We start from the raw sequence: 24,733 nt of genomic DNA on the forward strand, positions 1-24,733 counted from the left end.
GGTCTGTGGTTAGGCTATCAGGGCCAGAATAGCACCCCCTGTAGGGCAATATCAGGGACAGTTCTTTGCCCACCCTCTCCTTCAATACCACATCATCATCTAGCCCAGGGATAGATGTGTTTTGCTTTCCCTCTGGGATTCATGGATGTGCACTGGAACCCCCCGGATTGTGGTAGGACATATGGTTTCTGATTGAGTGCCGCCGAGCACTTGTTATTGCCTACCACATCTATGCTTTTTGCTTAACTTTAATAACTTAATTTATTTTCATTTTGAGGGATATCTTTTCCATTCACACGTCCGCAAAATGGGTCCGCATTTTTTGGAACGGGTGAAGACCCATTCATTTTCATTGGGGCCGGAATTTGCTGTCCGCATCCGCATTTGCGGGATCCGCACTACCGCATCCGTGCTTCCATTTGCGCAAAAAAATAGAACATGTCCTATTCTTGTCCACAATTGCAGACAAGATTATTCATTTTCTATTATAGTGCCGGCGATTTGCGGTCCGCAAATTGCAGAATGCACATTGCCAGTGTCCGCGTTTTGCGGATCCGCAAAACACTTACGGACGTTTGAATGGACCCTCATAGTAACATTATTAACCCCTTCAGGACACAGCCATATTTCACCTTAACCCCTTTGAGACACAGACTTATTTCACCTTAAGGACCAGGCCATTTTTTGCAAATCTGACCAGTGTCACTTTAAGTGGTGATAACTTTAAAACGCTTTGACTTATCCAAGCCATTTTGAGAATGTTTTTTCGTCACATATTGTACTTCATGACACTGGTAAAATGAAGTCAAAAAAATTAATTTTTATTTATAAAAAAATACCAAATTTAGCAAAAAATTTAAAAAATTAAAAATTTCCAAGTCTAAATTTCTCTACTTCTATAATACATAGTAATACCTCCAAAAATAGTTATTACTTTACATTGCCCATATGTCTACTTCATGTTTGGATCATTTTGGGAATGATATTTTATTTTTTGGGGATGTTACAAGGCTTAGAAGTTTAGAAGCAAATCTTGAAATTTTTCAGAAATTTTCAAAAACCCAATTTTTTGGGACCAATTTAGGTCTGAAGTCACTTTGCGAGGCTTACATAATAGAAACCACCCAAAAATGACCCCATTATAAAAACTACACCCCTCAAGGTATTCAAAACGGATTTTACTAACTTTGTTAAACCTTTAGGTGTTGCACAAAAGTTATTGGCAAATGGGGATGAAATTTTAGAATTTCATTTTTTTGCCAAATTTTCCATTTTAACCCATTTTTTCCACTAACAAAGCAAGGGTTAATAGCCAAACAAGACTGTATCTTTATTGCCCTGACTCTGCTGTTTACAGAAACACCCCATATGTGGTCGTACACTACTGTACGGCCACACAGTAGGGCGTAGAGGGAAAGGTGCGCCATATGGTTTTTGGAAGGCAGATTTTGCTGGACTGGATTATTTACACCATGTCCCATTTGAAGCCCCCCTGATGCACCCCTAGAGTAGAAACTCCCTAAAAGTGACCCCATCTAAGAAACTATACCCCTCAAGGTATTCAAAACTGATTTTACAAACGCCGTTAACCCTTTAGGTGTTGCACAAGAGTTGTTGGCAAATGGGGATGAAATTAGAGAATTTCATTTTTTTGCCAAATTTTCCATTTTAACCCATTTTTTCCACTAACAAAGCAAGGGTTAACAGACAAACAAGACTGTATCTTTATTGCCCTGACTCTGCCGTTTGCAGAAACACCCCATATGTGGTCTTCTCTTTCCCGGTCCGAAAAGATCAGGGCCTTGAGGACTGTCTCATAGAACTGAAGGAATGTCCCTGTGTTGCCAGCGCTCCGGGACAGCACAAAAGAGTTGTACATGGCAACCTGCACCAAGTAGACGCAACTTTTTTGTACCATGCCCGGGTTTTGCGCATGGCATTATATGGCTTCAGGACTTGATCAGAGAGAGCAACTCCTCCCATATACCGATTGTAGTCGACGATAAAAATCGGGCTTGAGGACCGTTGCCGCGGTACCTCGCACAGGGACAGGGGTGATGCCGTTACTATAAATTGTGGACAGTACAAGGACATCCCTCTTGTCCTTATATCTGACCAGCAACAGGTTTTCAGTGGTAAGGGCATGGGTCTCACCCCTGTGGATAGGTACCTGGAGGGGGTGGGCAGGGGGGCAGCATTGATTTTTTCGCACGGTCCCACAAGTGGACATGGATCTGGCAGCGAGGGACTGGAACAAGGGGATACTAGTATAAAAGTTATCCACGTACAGGTGATAACCTTTATCTAGCAGTGGCTGCAAAAGGTCCCACACAAGTTTCCCGCTAACACCCTGAGTAGGGGGACATTCTGGGGGTTGAATACGGGAATCTCGCCCCTCGTACACACGAAACTTGTAAGTGTACCCTGAGGTACTCTCACAAAGTTTGTACAGCTGCACGCCATACCTCGCCCGCTTTGAGGGAACATACTGATGGAAAATGAGTCTCCCCTTGAACGCAATGAGAGACTCATCAACCGCGACCTCCCTTCCAGGTACATAGGCCTGTACAAATTTGGCCCCAGAGTGATCGATGACCGGCCGTATCTTATACAGACCGTTATAGGTAGGATCACCTCGGGGGGGGACATGCTGCATTATCTGAAAAATGCAGGCATTTCTGGATGGCCTCAAACCGGGAGCGTGTCATGGCCGTACTGTAAAGTGGGGTCTGGTAGAGGACGTCCCCACTCCAGTAATGCCTGACACTAGGTTTCTTGACTAGGCCCATATGCAGCACGAGGCCCCAAAATGTTCTCATCTCTGCTGCACTGACCGGCGTCCAGCCACAGGGCCTAGCCAAAAAGGGGCCCGGGTGTTGAGCAACAAACTGTTGGGCGTACAGGTTCGTCTGCTCCACCATTAGATTTTCCAGTTGGTCACTGAAAAAATGACTAAAAAAGTCATATTCAGTGAAGCCCACTGTGGAAATCTGGATTCCTGGTTGGCCTACAAAATCAGGAATCACGGGCTCAAATCGCTATGGGGTACACCAGACAAGTTAACCGGCAGGGGGCTCCGGTGGATTTAACTGGTGGGCCGGAAAACTAGTACGAGCCCCAGAGCTGCTCGTACTAGGGTGGGCCACAGGGTCCCTAACATGGCGGTCCCCTTGCTCCGCCTGGCGGCGTCTTCGCCGCCTTGGGGCCTCATCATCATCGCTAGATGATGAGGAGGACGCGGATGACAACAGGAAAGTATTACACTATAATACATAGTAATACCTACAAAAATAGTTATTACTTTACATTCCCTATATGTCTACTTCATGTTTGGATCATTTTGGGAATGACATTTTTTTTTGAGGGGATGTTACAAGGCTTAGAAGTTTAGAAGCAAATCTTGAAATTTTTCAGAAATTTTCAAAAACCCACTATTCAAGGACCAGTTCAGATCTGTTGTCACGTTGTGAGGCTTACATAATAGAAACCACCCAAAAATTACCCCATTCTAGAAACTACACCCCTTAAAATATTCAAAACTTATTCTACAAACTTTGTTAACCCTTTAGGTGTTCCACAAGAATTAATAGAAAATTGAGATACAATTTCAAAATTTCACTTTTTTAGCAGATTTTCCATTTTAATAATTTTTTTTCCAGTTACGAAGCAAGGGTTAACAGCCAAACCAAACTCAATATTTATGGCTCTGATTCTGTAGTTTACAGAAACACCCCATTTGTGGTCGTAAACCACTGTACGGGCACATGGCAGGGCGCAGAAGGAAAGGAATGTTATATGGTTTTTGGAAGGCAGATTTTGCTGGACTGTTTTTTTGAAACCATGTCCCATTTGATGCACCCCTAGGGTAGAAACTCCAAAAAAGTGACCCCATTCTAGAAACTACACCCCTCAAGGTATTCAAAACAGATTTTCCAAATTTTGTTAACCCTTTAAGTGTTCCACAAGAATTAATGGAAAATAGAGATACAATTTCAAAATTTCACTTTTTTGGCAGATTTTCCATTTTAATAATTTTTTTCCAGTTACAAACAAAGGGTCAACAGCCAAACCAATCTCAATAATTATGGCTCTGATTCAGTAGTTTACAGAAACACCCCATTTGTGGTCGTAAAACCGCTGTACGGGCACACAGCAGGGCGCAGAAGGAAAGGAATGCCATACGGTTTTTGGAAGGCAGATTTTGCTGGACAGTTTTTTTGACACCAAGTCCCATTTGAAGCCTTCCTGATGCACCCCTAGAGTAGAAACTCCAAAAAATGACTCCATTCTATAAACTACACCCCTCACGGTATTTAAAACGGATTTTAAAAACTTTGTTAACCCTTTAGGTGTTCCACAAGAATTAATGGGAAATCGAGATACAATTTCAAAATTTCACTTTTTTGGCAGATTTTCCATTTTAATATTTTTTTCCAGTTACAAAGCAAGGGTTAACAGCCAAACCAAACTCAATATTTATTGCCCTGATTCTTTAGTTTACAGAAACACCCCATATGTGGTCGTAAACCGCTGTACGGGCACACAGCAGGGCGCGGAAGGAAAGGAATGCCATACGGTTTTTGGAAGGCAAATTTTGCTGGACTGGTTTTTTGACACCATGTCCCATTTTAAGCCCCCCTGATGCACCCCTAGAGTAAAAACTCCAAAAAAGTGACCCCATTTTAGAAACTACGGGATAGGGTGGAAGTTTTGTTGTTACTATTTTAGGGTACATATGATTTTTGGTTGCTCTGTATTACACTTTTTGTGAGGCAAGGTAACAAGAAATAGCTGTTTTGGCACCGTTTGTTATTTTTTTATTTACAACATTCATCAGACAAGTTAGATCATGTGGTATTTTTATAGACCAGACGCGGTGATACTTAATATGTATAATTTTTTTTTATTTATGTAAGTTTTACACAATGATTTAATTTTTGAAACAAAAAAATCATGTTTTAGTGTTTCCATTGTCTGAGAGCCATAGTTTTTTCAGTTTTTGGGCGATTATCTTGGTTAGGGTATGATTTTTGCGGGATGAGATGACGGTTCAATTGGCACTATTTTGGGGTGCGTATGACTTTTTGATCGCTAGCTATTACACTTTTTGTGATGTAAGGTGACAAAAAATTGTTTATTTAGCACAGTTTTTATTTGTTATTTTTTATGATGTTCTCCTGAGGGGTTAGGTCATGTGATATTTTTATAGAGACGGTCAATATGGACGTGGCGATACCTAATATGTATACTTTTTTTAATTTAAGTTTCACACAATAATATCATTTTTGAAACAAAAAAAAATCATGTTTTAGTGTCTCCATATTCTGAGAGCCATAGTTTTTTCAGTTTTTGGGCGATTATCTTAGGTAGGGTCTCATTTTTTGTGGGATGAGATGATAGTTTGGTTGGCACTATTTTGGGGTGCATATGAATTTTTGATCGCTTGCTATTACACTTTTTGTGATATAAGTTGACAAAAAATTGTTTATTTAGCACAGTTATTATTTTTTATTTTTTACGGTGTTCATCTGAGGAGTTAGGTCATGGGATATTTTTATAGAGGCGGTTGATACGGACGCGACAATACCTAATATGTATACTTTTTAATTATTTATGTAAGTTTTACACAATAATATCATTTTTGAAACAAAAGAAAATCATGTTTTAGTGTCTCAATATTCTGAGAGCCATAGTTTTTTCAGTTTTTAAGCGATTATCTTAAGTAGGGTCTCATTTTTTGCAGGATGAGATGACGGTTTGATTGGCACTATTTTGGAGTGCATATGACTTTTTGATCGCTTGCTATTACACTTTTTGTGATGTAAAGTGACAAAAAATTGTTTATTTAGCACAGTTTTAATTTTTTACGGTGTTCATCTGAGGGTATAGGTCATGGGATATTTTTATAGAGCCGGTCTATACGGATGCGGCGATACCTAATATGTATACTTTTTTTTTATTTATGTAAGTTTTAAAACAAAAAAAATGATGTTTTAGTGTCTCCATATTCTGAGACATAGTTTTTTTTATTTTTTGGGCGATTGTCTCAGGTAGGGGCTAATTTTTTGCGGGATGAGGTGACGGTTAGATTGGTACTATTTTGGTTGGCATACTCCTATTTTATCGCTTGCTTTTGTACTTTTTGTGATGTAAGGTGACAAAAAAAATGGTTTATTTACTACAGTTTTTATTTTTTATTTTTTACGGTATTCATCTGAGGGGTTAGGTCATGTGATATGTTTAAAGAGCCGATCGATACAGACGCGGCGATGCCTAAAATGTCTACTCCCCCCCCTATTTTTTACCCATTTTTCTAAACTTTATTTGGGGAAAATTAAGTTTTTGTTTATTTTTACTTGAAACTTTTAATTTTTTTGGGAGGGAACTTTATTTTTTTCACTTTTTTTTCACTTTATTTTTTGTCCCACTTTGGGACTTCAACTTTTCAATCCTTTACAATGCATTCCAATACTTCTGTTTTGGAATGCATTGGCTGTATGAGTAATACAGTGTGTATTACTCATACAGCTTCCGGCCTGTGAGATCCAGGGGGCTGGATCTCGCAGGCATGTCACAGGAAGGAGGCGCCGATGCCTTCCATGCCATCGGGTCCCCCCTACAACCCTACGGGGACCCGATGTCATCACCGCCCGCTGCCGCATGATAAAAAGCCGCAAACCGCAGGTCTGAATTGACCTGCAGTTTGCGGCGATCGCCGACACGGGGAGGCGGGGGTCACAGGACCCCCCAGAGCATTTAGCCAAGGTGCCTGCTCAATGATTTGAGCAGGCACCTTGTTCCGATCACTGCCCGCCGCGCGGCGATGATCGGAAATACATAGGACGTACCGGTACGTCCTGTGTCCTTAAGGATCGGGACATTAGGGCGTACCGGTATGCCCTATGTCCTAAACAGGTTAAAGGTTACGTTTTATCTTTATGTATATTCTAATAGATTGCCTTCCTTGTACAATGTTATAATATACTTTCTATGTTAGAAAGTATGTTATAGTGCATTTGTATTGTGCGGAAGTTGTGTGCGGTTCTGCTGCGATACTGCAGGTATATAGAGGGACAAGCGTTATTGGAACAAATAATTTCTACTGGTGTGATATACCAGTCGCCCCCCCCAAAAAACTGATTAAAGCGGGGTGTTATATACCAATATACTTTCTTTATAGTGAATTTGGGTAATGTATAGTGCATTTGCGCATGCGCGTACGTGAAAATAATATTGACGATATTTTGCATTGAAAAAAATTATGAATGGAGATCACAAATTCGAATAATACATCTGGTATGTCACTATCCATATTGTGGGACGATTTGTGCACGTCTAGTAATTATTTCTTGGCTGCAAATATGAGCTAAAGGTTTTTCAGGTTCGCCTGAAATTAAAATGAATGGGACCCGCCGCAAACTCGCGGTTCGTGAAAATTTGATCGTGTTCACGCGATCGCGTTCGCGAACCGTCTCGGCAGATGTTCGTCCATCACTAATGAGGAGGCCACAGACTGTCAAGGTGACATAGTGTGGAGGTTTCAGCAGCAGCAGCAGAATGAGGAGGCCACAGAGTGGCACAATGACATAGTGGGGAGGTGGCAGCAGCAGCATGAAGAGACCACAAACTGGCCCAGAGACAGAGTTGTGAGTTGGCAGCAGCATGAGGAGACCACAGAGTAGCCCCGTGACATAGTGTTGAGGTAGCAGCAGCATGAGGAGACCACAGAGTGGTGATTTGGTAGCAGCATGAGGAGACCACAAGTGGTAAAGTGGCAGCAGCATAAAGAGACCACAGAGTGGCAGCAGAATGAGGAGGCCACAGAGTGGCACAATGACATAGTGTGGAGGTGGCAGCAGCAGCATGAAGAGGCCACAGACTGCCAAGGTGACATAGTGTGAAGGTGGCAGCAGCTGGAGGAGACCACAGAGTGGCCTAGAGACAGAGTTGTGAGTTGGCAGCAGCATGAGGAGATCACAGAGTGGCAAGGTGACATAGTGTGGAGGTGGCAGCAGCATGAAGATTCCACAGAGTGGCACAATGACAGAGTGTGGAGGTGACAGCAGCATCATGAGGAGACCACAGACTGACCCAGAGACAAAGTTGTGAGTTGGCAGCAGCATGAGGAGACCACAGACTGGCACAGTGACATAGTGTGGAGGTGGCAACAGCTGTGTGCGCTTTTTTTTATGTGTCAGCTGCTGACAATAGTGTTGCCATCTGCAGCCTGTGCTGTTAACGCATAAGTGGCGGTAAGCCCAACACTCCAGCATTAAGAAGGCACCTGGCCTCCAATCACCAAGCCCAGTGGGAGCAATGCCGTCAGAACCCACAAAGTCACACTCCCGGCGCTCCACGTCCTGCCTCTTCTCCTTCTTCTCTCTCCTCCCATTTGTCCTCCACCTTCCACCGTGCCGTCGTCGTGTTCATTAGGCAGAAGGCAGGCTTCCGTGGCACCAAATGTACGAACATAAAAAGTTGATGATGCCAGATAACCCTCTTGCCCAACGGCTGACCGCTGGCTTGTCTGAACTGCTAGCCTGCCAACTACTGCTATATAAACTGGTGGACTCGGAGGCCTTTAGAAAATTTGTGGCCATTGGCACACTGCAATTGAAGGTCCCTGGACGGAAATATTTCTCCCAGAAGGGCATCCCAGAGCTATTTTGCCACGTTCAGCGGCAAGTGAATATATCTCTGGCACACAGTGTCGGTGTCAAGATACATCAGACTACAGACACGTGGTCTAGCAAACACGAGCAGGGAAAGTACATAACTTTTACTGTCCACTGGGTGAACCTTCTGACATCCATCAAGCATGGAACCCGTGGCTCTCGTGTGGATTTGGTGTTACCGCCAAGGATTGCATGCAGGCCTGCCTCCTCTTCTCCTTCTCCTCCTCCTACTCCACCCTCCGTCTCCTCCTCAGCTGACTCCTTCTTTTCCACTGCTACCGCCTCTTCCTCTCCTCCCCAAAGCTCCCCAGAACCTATTTGACATCCCAGGTGAGATATTGCCATGCTGTGCTGCGGCTGTTGTGCCTGGAAGCCAAGAGCCACACCGGTCCTGCACTGCTTTCGGCTTTGCAATCACAGGCCGATCAGTGGCTAAGCCTGCTCAATTTGACAGTTGGTAAAGTGGTGTGCGACAACGGTGCAAATCTGCTGAGCGCGCTGAAACAGGGCGAAATGAAACACGTGCCGTGTATGGCAAACATCCTTAACTTAGTCGTGCAGCAATTCATTGCCAAATACCCTGGGGTCCAGGACGTCTTGCGGCAGGCCAGAAAAATCTCTGGCCATTATAGAAGATCTTACAAGGCCATGGCTCGCCTTGCTGACACTTAGTGGCGACACCACTTGCCCGTCAGACGTCTTATTTGTGACAGCCCGACGCGCTGGAACTCCACCTTGTGTATGCTTGATAGGCTGCTCCAGCAGCAACTTGCCGTTAACTACTACCTGTACGAACTCTGATGCAGGACAGGTTCTGGGGAGCTTGGTTTTTTTCACCGCGTCAGTCACATCATACCTTACGCTTTCTTTCTGGAGCGTGCATTGCGTTGTGTCATTGATTAAGCTGTCGAGGAGCAGGAGCTTGAAGATGAGGAAGTCGCAATGCTGAATGAATTCCCAGGGGGGCTACTCCATCTGAGTCAGCAGGAGTCTGAAGAGGAGTCAGAGGAGGATAGTGGCTGGCGGGAGGAGAACCAAGAAGAGCAGGCTTTGAGTGGGACTTTGGTGATGTCCGTGGCTGGGGGGAGGAGACTGAGGACGACATTCTCCTGGGCCTTAAGCAGGAGCAAGAGTGCTCCACTGCTTCCAGTTTAGTGCAAATGGGGACCTTCATGCTCCAGTGGTTGAAGAGGGACCCCCGTATAAAAAGCATAAAGGGCAAGGACCAGTACTGGGTGGCAACATACTTAGACCTCCGGTACAAACACAAACACAAAATGGTGGACATGTTAACAGCATCACAGAGGGCTGGCAGAATGCAGCATTTCCAGGCCTTGCTGCGAGAGATGCTGCATTCTGCTGTTGCAGGCGCTGGCAGAGGAATTTCCACCCAAAGCAAAACAGGTACAGGTACCAATCCTACCGCACCTGCAAGAAGAGGGCGGTTTGAAGAGGTGTTGGTCACTTTGGATATGAGATCATTTTTGCAGCCAACCCATCGAAAGCTGCCCTCCGGATCCAGCCCCAGGGAACGCCTAGACCGACAGGTGTCAGACTACATCGGGTTAACGTTCTATGTGGATGCTCTGAGAAGCGAGGAACCCCTGGACTACTGGGTGTACAGGCTTGACCTGTGGCCAGAGCTGGCACAATTTGCCATGGAACTCTTGGCCTGCCCCTCGTCGAGTGTCCTGTCCGAAAGGACATTCAGTGCAGCAGGAAGGATCGTGACCTATAAGCGCACTCGCCTAGCTCACGACAGTGTGGGCTACCTCACATTTCTAAAAATGAATGAGGCATGGATCTCGGAGGAACACCTGTGATGACCACGTGTAATTGAATTTCCTCATGCCAGCTGTGACACAGTGAAAGGTTTGGTCTGGGAAAACAAGTATTTTCCTCCCAGCATGTGCTGCTGGGCTGATTTACAGCCAGGTGAGCTCAAATACCAGACTGTTTTTTTAATACCGGTGGGGGTTTTGGCAGCACTTGGCTATTCTTAAATAGGAAGAAGCTAGGTCTCTGTGTTGGGATATGGGATCCTTGTGTCTGGATGAAGACTTGCTATCAGCAAGGACTCTTTGAGGCAGAATTGCCGCATGGTCTAAATTACCACCAACACCGCAAGGTGACTTTTTGTTTGAATATAAATGCTTGTATTGTCACTTGCCTAAAGTGTGAATAAAACACTGAACTGTTTGATCCAAAGAACTTGTTGTTCCCTCTATATTGCGTCCACTAATCCTGTCTACCAGAGCGAGTCCCCACAATTGGTGGAGGATGCGGGCAAGAGCAGTGAGGCTGGCGTGAACCAGCTATGTTACAACCAGTGCCCCACGACAAAATGGAGGCTGTTGTGAAGGCCCTCATGGAGGCTAATCTGCAGCAGCGAGAGACAAACCTGCAGTAATGTGAGGCTAATAAACAGCAGCAGGAGACTAACCAGCTGCTGCAACACGTGATGGCTTTGCAGACAGCAGGAGCAACATCGAGCATCCACGATGCTCGGAAAGCAGTCCGTGCCGCGATTCCTAAGATGATCCCCGCAGACGACATCAAATCCTACCTGGCGATGTACGAGAAAGTGGCCATCAGGGAAAAGCTACCCCGTGACCAGTGGGCTGAGGTCGTCGTTCATTCCTGGCATCCGATTCCCAGCGGGTGTATTTCGACTTGCCGGACGATCAAGCGGCCGACTACCAAAAAGTAAAGGGTGAGATTTTGGCAAGACTGGGGGTGAATGTGTTGGTCCGGGCCCGGCGGGTACATCAGTGGGGGTTTAAGATGGCTGATCCTGCGAGGACCTAGTATTATGACTTACTCCACCTCTTGCAAAAGTGGCTACAGCCTGATGTGCTGAGTCCCCCGGCTATGCTGGATAGACTATTAGCCGATATGTTCTGAACAGCTTTGCCATACCCTCTCCAGCACTGGATCGGTCAGGTGTCTCCTGGCAATACCCTTGAGATGGTGGACCTGGTGGAACGCTATGAAGCTACCAGGAATCTAAAGGAGGGTTCTGTTGGGTGGGGGTTCGGCAAACCCCAGAAATCTCCACCCCAGGCCTGGAGATTTGAGCCGATAAAACCCACCCAGGATGTACCCACGGCGGACCTGGCTCCGATAGTCTGCTGGTGGTGTCAGGAGCCTGGCCATGTAAGGGCTGACTGTCCCCATCTGGTTGAGCCCATGGACACTAACTATGGCTACCGTCAGTCACTATATACCAGGAGGCTGTGTGCAACAGGTACACCAGAGTCTCTAGATTACTGGAAGTGGGAGACATTCCGGTGGAGGCTCTGCTGGACTCAGGCAATCTGGTGACCCTAGTAAGGGCTACCCTGGTGCGGTCCACTGAGTATACTGGCTGGAAATTCAGAGTGATGTGCATCCACGGAAACTTAAAAGACTACCCCACCGCGCTGGTGTCTCTAACCACGGTGGCCGGTAGATGGACCTACGAGGTACATTATGAACTTATAATAGGGAGAGACTTCCTGGGCTTCCCGGCAGTGTTGACTGCTATGAGAGTGACTGATAGCCATGAGACAGGGGTAACCCTAGCAGAGTGGTCTAGCTCAAGGGGGAGACCAGAACTCTGGGAACCTGAGACTGAAGGGCCAGCGGTATGGGTGACCGCCACTTCGGTGGAAGAGGGGGAGACAACCCAGCTAAGTGTGGTGGTGGGAAACATGGAGGACTTACCGCCGGTTCATGAATTGGCAGACCTCAATGTCTCCGGGGAAAATTTTGGTACCGTCCAACATCGGGACCCAACCCTATCCCGCGCCTGGAAAAATGTGTTAATAGTAGATGGTGAACCACAACAACCTGGGGCAGAGTCAGTTTTTACTGTTTTGTGGTTCATCAAGATATGTTGTATCGGGTAAACCAACTATGGGGTGAGCCTATTGAACATTTGGTGGTCCCCAAGGCTTACTGCAAGCTTGTGTTAGATCTAGCCCACCAACACATTCTCGGGGGTCACTTGGGGCTGCAGAAAACTCAGGATCGTGTTTGACAGCGGTTTTACTGGCCCAGCATATTCAAAGAAGTGGAAGAGTTTTGTAAGTCTTGCCCGACCTGCCAGAAAACTAGCCCCCAGCCACATTTCCGTAGTCCTCGAAACTCTCCCGATTATCCCGAAGTACTGTTTGACCGAATAGCTATGGACCTCATAGGCCCAGTATTGAAGTCCGCAAGAGGGCATCAACACATCTTAGTCATTCTAGACTACGTCACTCGGTACCGGAGGCGGTGCCATGGCGACATACCTCGGCCAAACTCATAGCTAAGGAGTTAATGGAGATGTTTTCAGGAGTAGGACTACCAAAAGAGGTTCAGTCTGGTAGAACGGTTTAACCGAACATTAAAAAATATGTTGTAAAAGGTAGTGTCTAAAGATGGGAAGGACTGGGACCTCCTTCTGTCCTATCTCTTGTTTGCAGTGCGAGAGGTACCCCAGGCCTCTACTGGGTTGTCCCCCTTCGAACTGCTATATGGCAGACACCCTCTCGGTCTCCTGGACGTGGCCAAAGAGGTGTGGGAACAACAACCCACTCCACATAAAAGTGTCATTGAGTATGATGCAAGATCAGATAGACATAGTGTTTCCGCTTGTTAGGGAGCATATGGAGGAAGCTCAGCGACCCCAGAGTCAGGTCTATAATAAGCAGGCTCGGGTCCGGATATTTAACCCGGGTGATCGGGTTTTGGTTCTGGTGCCGGCCGTGGACAGTAAGTTCCTGGCTAGGTGGCAGGGGCCCTACGAGGTTCTCGAGAAAATTGGCGATGTAAACTACAAGGTACACCAGCCAGGGTGGCGAAAGCTGGAGCAGGTTTACCATGTGAATTTACTCAAACTGTGGAAAGATAGGGAAACCGGTACAGAAGACAGCCCGCGGCTGGGTTTTCTAGGAGAAGAAGTATCGGCCCCTCTGTCTGATGCAAGAGAGGCGGCTGCCACAGTAAAAATTGCTAACAGCCTCTCCTCTAAGCAGACTCAGGAGGCCAGGGAGTTCATTAGTCGGAACACGGATGTGTTCTCGGACCTCCCTGGACGCACTTCCATAATCCAGCATGACATTGTCACTGAGCCTCAGGCAAAAGTCGGATTAAAATCATACCGGGTGCACGAGGCTCAGTGACAAGCCATATCGGAGGAGGTGCAGATGATGTTGCAGTTAGACATCATTGAGGAGTCAAGAAGTGAGTGGGCCAGTCCTATAGTATTGATACCCAAGCCGGACGGGACGCTGCAGTTTTGTAACGAATTTTGAAAACTTAACGAGGTTTCCAAATTCGATGCGTATGCCCCGGGTGGATGAGCTCATGGAGAGGTTAGGACAAGCCCAGTATTTTTTGGACCTCACGAAAGGGTAATGGCAGATGCCTTTAATGGAGGCTGCTAAAGAGAAAACTGCCTTCATCACGCCTGAGGGGCTGTATCAATATAAGGTATTACCCTTTGGTCTACATGGCGCCCTCCGCCACTTTTCTGCGACTAATGGACATTGTGCTTCGTCCACATCATCTGTACGCTTCAGCTTACCTGAATGATATTTTCATCCACAGTACCCACTGGGAAAGTCACCTACCCAAAGTGCAGGCTGTAGTGGACTACCTTCGGAAAGCTGGCCTAACCGCTAACCCCAAAAAATGTGCAATAGGGTTAGAAGAGACTAAGCACCTGGGGTATGTCATTGGGCGCAGAGTCATCAAACCCCAAGTGAACAAAATAGAGGCGATCCGGAATTGGCCCTGACCTGTCACCACTAGGCAAATAAAGTCATTCCTAGCAATGGTGGGCTATTACATGAGGTTTGTTCCCCACTTTGCTACTCTAGCCGCGCCCTTGACAGGGCTCTTGAAGGGACACAAGTCAATGATGGTTCGTTGGGATGATCGGACAGTAGAGACTTTCTCTGCTTTGAAGTCGGCCCTGTGCGGGTCCCCGGTTTTGGTGACACCCGACTTCAAAAGGGAGTTTATAGTACAGACTGATGCCTCCGAAGTAGGCCTCGGTGCTGTACTGTCTCAGGAAGTCAACAGGGAGGAGCATCACATTGTCTTTCTCAGCCGTAAGCTCACCCCAGCCGGGACTCGGTATAGTGTAGTGGAGAGTGAGTGCCTGGCTGCCAAGTGGGCACTAGAATCTCTCCGCTATTATTTATTCGGGAGAAAATTCTGCCTGGTGACTAACCACTCCCCTCTCAAGTGGATGAGCCAGGCCAAGGACAAAAATGCCCGTGTCACCCGATGGTTTCTCTCCCTACAAAACTTTAAGTTTTCAGTGGAACACAGGGCAGGCCGGTTACAGGGAAACGCGGATGCCCTGTCCCGGGTACACTGTCTGGTGTGTGTTCACGACCGCAGGTTTGAACAAAGGGGGGGTATGTGACAGAGTGAGAGGTTTGGTCTTGGAAAACAGGTATTTTCCTCCTGACATGTGGTGCTGGGCAGATTTTTCAGCCAGGTGAGGTCAAATACCGGACCAGATTTTAAATGCCGATCTGGGTTTTGGCAGCACCTGGCTGTCCTTAAATAGGCAGCTGGGCTCAGAAGCCAGGTCTCTGAGTTGGGATCTGGGAGCCTTGTGTCTGGATGAAGGTTTGCTACTTGTTTGGCGTAAAAACAGGTTGGTGCTGCTATCAGCAAGGACTCTTTGAGGCAGAATTGCCACAAAGTGTTAATTACCACCAACACTGCAAGGTGACTTTTTGCTTGAATATGACTGTTTGCTTTGTCACTTGCCTAAAGTGTGAATAAAACACTGAACTGTTTGATCCAAAGAACTTGTTGTTGCCTCTATACTGCGTCCGCTAATCCTGTCTACCAGAGCGAGTCCCCACACAGCCCACACATATCCGCCACCACCCAGAACAAAGAATGGTCCTTGTCTTATGTATATACAGTGGCATAAAATACCTTTTCTGTCAGGTGAATGCCTAATTTTTGGGGCCTGTACTGGCCGACAGTAACATTTTTATCCAGTGACCACCTAATGTACCTCCAGCCACATCATCACAAGTTCTTTTCTGTCAGGTGAATGCCTAATTTTTGGGGCCTGTACTCCCATGGCCAAAAATAAAAATTTTCTAGGCTCCAGCAGGGCACATTTTTAAGAGTTTCCCTTTAAGACGCATAAAAATGGCCCCTGATTAAAATATATATTTTTTGCGCAAATCTTTGCCAATGATCCCCCTCTGGTCTGTCACTGTCCATGTTGTGGGACTATTTGTGCACTACTAGTAAGTATTTGGTCACCACGAAGCGTCAGTAAATTCGGATTCGGTGCAAATCAAATTTTTCCTGAAATTTGGATTGAATTCCACTTCGTCAACTTCGATTCGCTCATCTCTGATGATATGACCTATACTGAGGATAGGTCATCAATATAAACAGGCTGCACAATCCTTTTAATTTTTATGGCAAGGAATGACTCCAATTAATTGCAATTCATCTGATCACCGTCATAACAATCTAAAATTAATGTAATGTAATGCAGCAAACCTTGTAAATACCAAAATTTGTGTCTTTCTCAAAATGTTGGGTCACGACTGTAGAGTACTGAATCCACACTTTTTGTTTAGTCAAGCGATTTGCATAATTAATTAAAAAGATTGTGGTATGTTTTGATTATTTGTTTTATTGCTGCATTTGTTTGCTGATGCATAATTTATCATACCTCTTGTTGCTTGGCTAAGAAGGTATCAACAAGGTTCCGTTGGTCATTTACGTCCAGTTCTTTCCTCTGTTTTCTAAATGTTTTTCTTACAAAGCTCTTAAGCTCCTTCATATTTTCACTCATTGTTCTGTGAGGTCCGGGCAGCCATTTAAACAGAAATGGATAACTATTGTACAGCTACAACATACATGAAATACAAATACATGTTTTACAAATTGAACTTAATGAGATAGAGACATATTGAATGCAAAGTCATGAAACAGATATAAGACAGACAGGCAGACAGACAGATAGACAGATTGATAGATAGATAGACAGATAGAGAGAAAGATACAAAGATAGATAGACAATAAACTGTAAGAACCACTTACCATGACCCAGGGACTGTTGAGAAGTTTTGTATTTTCACTGACTATAGCAAAAAGCCTCAGTACGGTTGGATCTTCATAATCATATCTTTTATTCAGCAGTATAGTCACAATTATATTGGTTACAGCAGCTTTAAAAATCATCTGATTATTACAGGGCTTTCCTGAAAAAGAAAAAAAAAAACATGATTTTCATTTTTTAACAGATTTTGTTTGCATTTGTTTGACACACCAGATTACATGATTTTGATACCCAGAATGTGCACCTGAGAAGTCACCTCAAATAATAGGTGCATGTTACTCTATCTTATATCCATGGAATGTTATAAATGTCTAATAGGTGCTGGTGGTGATGGGTCTTATAGATGACTCCCCTTTGCAACGTTAGGTGGCTGTCTGCAAAGAGAGGTAGTAGCTAAGGGAATTGTTTCAGTAAGTCCCATATACTTCATAGGCATGGGCATAGCTATACGGGGTGCAGAGGTAGCAGTAGCTACCAGGCCCAGGAGACTGAGGGGGCCCGAAGACCCTTCTGCCACATAAGAAGACACCAGTGCTATAGATAGTGCATGCTGGTCAAGTTACACCTCTGGCTTTAGGGAAGGGGTTAGGTCAAGAATTTGGCATGGGGGGTGGGGGTGCCATTAAAATTTTTGCCTCAGGCAGCACAAGGGCTATGTGCTTCCCTGCCCCTGGCCACAGAGCATTGAGGGAAGGGGGCCCCAAGCTGAACTCTTTCACCAGGGCCCATCAGCGTTTAGCTACGCCCCTGTTCATAGGGGAGAGACAGGTTCATTTGTGACCGGCTCTACATCATAGACAGACCCTTGTTACATTTAAAGGAATGGAAGGTGTGCCAGAGAAGTATATTAAATGTGTATTCCAGTGGTGAACAATTATTGTCATGGCGGGTGCAGTGTACCCTGAATTACCTGTTCCCAGAAATGGACAAAACCAATACAATACCAAGCCAGAGTCCAAACCAGGAAGAAACGTCAAGTTTTGAGTTCAAATCATCTGACAAAGGTCAAGGTCCAAATCAGAGATTGAGAATCCAGTAGGTAATAACGCACAATGAAGGTGCACTTACACCAACAGATTATCTGACCAATTTCATTCCAATCAGAGCAATAGTTGGTGTGTATAACAAAAGATCTGTGTGTGTAAATGGCCATCTGACCAATGATTGGTCATAAAATATGTCAGATAATCTGTTGGTGTGAATGCACCCTAAGTCTAGTGAGGCAATCCAGGAAGATAACACCAATCACAGACAACGTGTGGCCAGCAGGCTGCCTGCTTAAACTTCTGTCCAGTATCACATGACTGATGACATCAGCGTACCTCTGATTGGCTGTCGCTTCCTAAACCAGAAAGCCCAACCTTGTTGTCTTGATAACTGTATGCAGACGGAACTGCCTGATGAGGAGCGCGCGGTAGGAAGAACATGACTGTTATCCTCTATACACAGGATAGAACTGTGGGGGCTTTCCGCTGGCACCCCTATCGATCAGGAGAACAAGGAACCTGTACCCCATGGAGCGGCCACTCCGTCAACTTTCATTTGTTATTTTTGTAATGGAAAATTCTTAATTTGTTTCACAACTTGTATTTATTGAATAGAGTGCTTGGTTTTAATCCTTTTATGTGAGAAATGTAACCGTTGACCCCTACAACCAGGGAGGCCCCAAAATAGGTTGCATTTTGAACATTGAAGCTATTAATCTGAAACATTCAATGAATATTATCCTTGATGACAGAACCAGCAAGCAAGATCCTATTTTCTAACTGTTAACTATATACCGTATTTTTCGCCGTATAAGACGCACTTTTCCTTCCCCAAAACTGGGGTGCGTCTTATACGACGAATACACATTTTGCCTGCATTAAAACTGCCCCTAACTTTGTGTGGTGCTTGCTCGCAGTCCTCTTTTTATGCTGTGTGTGCTGCAGGCTGGATTTGTGGCATGTACTGCGGGCTGTGGAGACTTCTCTGACCCTCCCTGCCTGGCCAGGCTGTGTGTGTTCGGGCTTCCCTCTTCCTCCTATAGCGCGCCTTGTCCCCCCCTCCCGACAGTCTAACCACGTGCTGCCCGGGCACCATGTCAACGCTCTGCTGAGCTTACCAATACCTTTCCCTCCATCAGTGCGGGCAGTGCCTCCTCATGTCTCCCCGGGCAGTCTCACTCCTTGCTGGGCAGTGTGGGCACAATCCGCTTCTGGGCATATCTCCCGGGCACTGGGCATATCTCCCGCTGCCCTGAAATGTCTGCACGTCTGCCCCTCCTGCTCCATACGTTCCGCCTCCTCCGGCCAAGGTTTACTGTGTGCTATCCGTGCTCTGCTCCGCCCCACTCCTACTTGCTTTGATGCCCGTGATTGATGGGCAGAAGAATTGATCCGCCAAAGCTCCGCCCCCCGAATCCCGGGGAGAAGATACCGCCCTCCCTACCTCATACTGCTGCTCCTGCTCCGCCCCCACTTCGCCTACTACTCTATTGGATGCCTATGATTGATTTGTATTTGGTTCAGAATCTGAGTATTTGGTTCAGAATCTTTTTTTTCTAGATTTTCCTCCTTTAAAATTGGGTGCGTCTTATATGCCGGAGCGTCTTATACGGCGAAAAATACGGTAACAGAGATGACTATGCCAAATATGTCTTTAGGCAGAAAAACCCTTTAACGACCATAGGCACAATATTTTATGGGGTGATGAACTACTAAGGAAGTGATGAATTATCCACTCACCTTCATACAATCTTATTTTCTGAGTTAGGAATTCAGACTCTTCAATGATCTTATCTTGTATGGTTTTTTTCCCCATTCCATAGTCTCGTAAGGTTGAGAGTGTAAATCTTCTCATCGCTTTCCAGTTGTCTCCATTGGAGAAGACGACACCTGAATGAAAGGGATATGTAGAATGTGATACATAATGTCTACAAAAGAACATAGTTAGGGGATGGCAAACCCCATTTCATAAGGAGCCCCTTAGGATGGGAACCCTGAAAGCAGACTGAAGCTATTCACTATTTTATATTGTGGTATTATTTGAGACTTGAATGGCAGTACTATGTGGAAACTATATGACAGTGTTCGGCTACTTTCACACTAGCGGTACGGACCTCCGGCAGGCTGTTCCGTCGGGTGATCAGCCTGTCATATCAGCCCTGCCGTTAGTGAACGTGTGCCCCCGGACTGCCGCTCCGTCCCTATTGACTATAATGGGGACGGGGTTGGAGTTCCGGCGGAGGCACGGCAGCGCGCGGCGAGAGGCTGCCGGAATAAATGTCGGACATGCCGTAGTTTTATTCCGGCAGCCTCTCGCCGTGCGCTGCCGTGCCTCCGCCCCCACCCCCATTATAGTCAATGAGGACGGAGCGGCAGTCCGGGGGCACACGTTCAGTAGCGGCAGGACGGATCCGACAGGCTGTTTACCCGACGGTAAAGCTAGTGTGAAAGTAGCCTTATATAGGATCTTTAAGGTTTAATTATTTTAGAGATTGAACAAACATTTTGAGATTCGTTTTGCTTCAGGTTCGCCAAATTTTTCAAAATGTTCGGTTAGGTCCTAATTTGATTCTACCTGAACCAAAATAAGTCCAATAACCTGAAAATTGGAATATGACACCCTCCCATCTCCTATGATGTTTCCCTTTTCATACATTTTTTATGACTTTTTCTCTGCTCCTTCCCTAAACTCTTGAACATAATGACACCAATAGCAAATAATGTCAGGGTGACACTAACATATATCTATGGGTAAACACATAGCTGATGGTTTTTAAAATCACCTCACCGTCATGTGCTTTTTTATTCCATTGCTGCTAAAAATTGCCTCTTACATAAGTCGATTGTGTTTAAACACACACAATGCTATTGGAAAGAAGACAATGTCTTGTTTGAGAACCAAGCTTCCATATATTATGCCAAGGGGGCAGAATGTCTGCCCATATGACACGCACAACTGTTACATGTCAGAGAAAAAGTGGCTCATTGGGTCCAAGCTTCCAAAAATGATATGTTCAAGGGGCATTCCGAGATTGCTCTTTTATATTTCACTAGCAGAAGGACCCGACTTCGCATGGGTATATTTCATCTATGCCATCTATATATTCATCTATAATTCAGTGACATCTACAGTACCCCTCCCCTTTAATAGTGACCTCCTCAATGGCCTGCCCTCCTAACAGTAACATCCACAGCGCCCTCCCCTTTAACAGTGACCTCCACAGCGGCCGCCCATTTATTAGTGACCTCCACAGTACCCCGTCTCATTAACAGTGATTTCCACAACAACCCGCCCCCTTAACAGTGACCTCTACAGTACCCCACCCCTTAACATTGACCTCCATAGCGGAACATCCCCTTAACTGTGACCTCCACTGCTGCAGGGAGAAAGTCAACCCTCCCTCCCACCCATGCAGCTGACAGAAGTTGATTTTTTAAATCCCCGCCGGCTGCAGAGTGGGAGAGGGCGTGGCCTAACTGGATCGTGGGTATGGCTTAGCGCAGTGTTTCCCAACCAGTGTGCCTCCAGCTGTTGCAAAACTACAACTCCCAGCATGCCCGGACAGCCTTTGGCTGTGCGGGCATGCTGGGAGTTGTAGTTTTACAACAGCTGGAGGCACACTGGTTGGGAAACACTGGCTTAGCGGGACCCGGGAATGGGGTTATTAAGTACGTCTTTTGCCTGCCCCCTTAACTGTGACCTCCACAGCACTCCGCTCCTTTAACAGTGTCATCCACAGCGCCCTGCTCCTTAAAAAACTGACCTACAGCAGTGAAAAAAAAATGGCTGGGTAGTTATGGAAACCTGGTGTAAAACTGTGTGTATGTGGAAACAAAGGGCCTGCAAGCTTCTATTGGCTGATAAGGGTCATGTGACCAGGCTTCTATTGGCTAATGCATTTTTTGGGAATATCTCAGGAACAATATGTGCTAGAGAGCTGAGATCTGGTCTAAAACCTTCCCGGACACCTGATGAACGTGTGTGCCAAATTTTGTGATTTTAAATTCGATGGTGCGGATGCCTTTAGCCGACATACACACACACATACAAACACTCAGATTTATATATTAGATGGTTCCCCACCTTGCAGTGGCGTACATAGAAAAGTAAGGGCCACATAGCAAGGATCAAACCAGGCCCCTCACACAGGACAGAAGGGTTTCTGCCTAAACTCCATTCAATGACCCTTGGGCCATTTTTCCACTGCTTCATTTGCTAAAAGATGTTCCTTTGGAGGGTAGAGTCCTGACCAAGTTTTTACCTCCAATAGAAAAGGAGATAATCCCAACCAAGACTGGGCCCCCTCTTGCCCTGGGTCCCATAGCAGTTGCATGGTCTGCCGCTATGGTAGTTACGCCCCTGCCACCTTGCTTTGTATTGTACCTTCGTAATATACATTTAAGTTTCTTCTGGGCTTGAGATCGTCAGCTGAGCCACATGGTATGCCCTCTGCACGTCGTCCTTGCTCCCAGAACAAGTGTCATTCATTGTGCACGTGTTTCAGGTGCCCGATTTCTACCCACCATGGACATGTCAATCAGCGGTGATGACGCTTTCAGGGAAAGCCCCCTTGCCCTCCTTGACCACTACCATCACCAAGCCAGCAACGCTTGATATCAGCAGTCAGTACCAGTGGCTGCCTGACTGTACTTATATATTATGTTGTGACAGCTTCTGCACAGATTCAATACGTGCTATTCTGCCATCAGGGACACTCAACACTGCCACCACCATCCACTACATCTACTGGACTGCATCATAACAGACCATATAGTTTTACTTTGGTGAAAGGAACAGAGCTCAATATGTTGCAGGGTTTATTTATTTTTCTAAAGTAAAATTTTATGGCATCCAAGTGGGCAGACAGCCTTACCTCTTCTTCTGAAGCGTGACATTGTATGTGTGTGTGCAGTGGAGTAGCCAGTAGCGTATTAATAATAATAATAATAATAATAATAATAATAATAATAATATAATAATAATAATACAGAGGGGGTTATAATAATAATAATAATAATAATAATAATAATAATAATAATAATAAAAAATCAGAGGGGGTTATTATAATATACAGGGGGAATAATATTATGGGGAATGGGGGACTATCTGTATGGCTCTAGCACAGTATTGGGGAGCAGTAGGATGACAGTGTTGAGAGGAGAGGATGATAGTAAAGTGAGGAATCAAAAAAAAAAATCTGTGAAACTCTGCAGAGACGAGAAGCGGCTGAAAGAAGGTATCATGGTGGTCTAATCTCCGAATGAGGATGTTGAGGAAAGAGTCTACATCCCAGGAGACGTCACTGGATGTAACAGGTATGGTGCTGTATTCTACTGTATGATTAATAGCGATGTATGTAACGTGCATCCAAATATCTGTTTCATGGTAGGGTCGGAGGGAGGAGATTGAGAATTTGTCCCGCACTGCCGCAGACTGGCCCCAGACTTCAGGTCACACTGTGCGTGTTCTGAATTCTGGGTCCTCACACCCATCTACCACATTATCTGTACTCAGAAAGTTATCACTGTGTTATCTGAGGAGTTACGTAGGACTGCAAGTTACATCTACTACATTATCTGTTAAAAGGGGCGTGCCCAGTGGCTAGGGGGGGTGCCATTTTTGGCTTGTCCCGGGTGCTGGAAACCAACACTACGCCACTGCGTAGGAGGAAACAGGAGATCATGGAAATTGCCTGGCAGAGATCCCACACTTCTGATACTGTGCCTGAAGTATAACTTTGTCTTTGTGTCTTCATGTATTGGTCTTCCTAGTCCACACAGCAGCCACGGGGTTAGTTACTGGAGCAGGATGGCTGCTGCTTATCACCTATCTGTGTTCCAAACAGACAACAACTTCAGGGCAATGTTTTGTGTCCTCTATCGCCCTTGCCCCGTCACAGACTTCTGCACACCTACTGTCTCTCTTCTAGTTTACACAAGCTATGTCTCCCCAATAACTCCTGATATCAGTGACATATGATGTAAATGTCTCAGGAGGTTATATCAGTACTGGAACGTTATGATATGATATATGATATAAATGTATCTGGAGGTTATATCCAGGGGCGCACTGCCTCAGGTGACATGATCCCAGACTCAAGTGGGGTCGGCGGCAGGCCGTGGGAAATGAGCGCTTCCATTGTGAAAGTGCTCTTCTTTTTATATTCAACTGTATCGCCAACCTCTGGACAGCGATACTTTCTAATGCTGTTGTGGGGCATTGGATCAATGTCTCCCTGCCCCGTTCCCTCTGATAGACTTCAGACCTAGTGCCTGCAGCCTATCGGAGGCTGGTGCAGGTGACCTGATGATGTCTCAGCTGGCAAGCATATACCACAGGACCCGCATCGCTAACAGCCACATTGAGGTAATTAATTTAGTTAATTTTTTTCATTTGGCAGCATGTTGTTGGGCTACTATAGGGAAGCTGAGGAGAGGAGCACTATGGGGGCATCAACTGTGGGCACACTAAATTGGGGCACTATGGGGATATTGGCTCTACTGGAGGCACTAAGAGTTGGTAATTTTGTACTGGCACACAGAAGGGGACATTGGCTCTACTGTGGCATTATGGGGACATTGGCTCTATTGTGGGCACTCAGAGGAGGTATTTTTTGTACTCTAATGTGGGGGGGGGATTTATGTACTAGCACAAACTATAAAAGGTCTTTTTTTTTACAGGCACACATTATAAGGGCGTGATTTTAGTACTCACACACATTATAAGAATTATTACTAGTGGGGGCTATGGGGAACATGATTACTATTATAGGCACTATTGGGGCATTATTACTTCTGGGGCACAGTGTGGACATTATTACTATTGGGGCTCTTTAAGTACACTGTTACTACAAAATGCACTCTGGCAGAGAATTATTACTATTTGGGGACAATATTACTGTGAGGTGCTCCCTGGCACAGTATCAGCCTTGCTAAATTATTTTTGGGGGACACTATGTTTGCAACGCTATTACTGTCAGGAGCACTATTTGCTG

At 45.6% G+C, this 24,733-nt stretch overlaps 1 protein-coding gene across 1 annotated transcript in view; it reads right to left on the bottom strand.

The window, feature by feature from the left end:
• LOC120997247 (cytochrome P450 2K6-like) overlaps positions 1–24,733 on the bottom strand; it is a 109,701-nt gene that overhangs the window by 21,679 nt on the left and 63,289 nt on the right. Inside the window, exons 4-6 of the mRNA XM_040427252.1 lie at positions 19,479–19,628; positions 16,734–16,894; positions 16,363–16,539 (exon numbers count right to left, since the gene is read on the bottom strand). Of these exons, the coding sequence (XP_040283186.1) occupies positions 16,363–16,539; positions 16,734–16,894; positions 19,479–19,628 (488 nt within the window). The remainder of the gene's footprint in view (positions 1–16,362; positions 16,540–16,733; positions 16,895–19,478; positions 19,629–24,733) is intronic.

The sequence above is a fragment of the Bufo bufo genome, chromosome 4, assembly GCF_905171765.1.
Source record: "Bufo bufo chromosome 4, aBufBuf1.1, whole genome shotgun sequence".
Taxonomy (NCBI): Eukaryota; Metazoa; Chordata; class Amphibia; order Anura; family Bufonidae; genus Bufo; species Bufo bufo.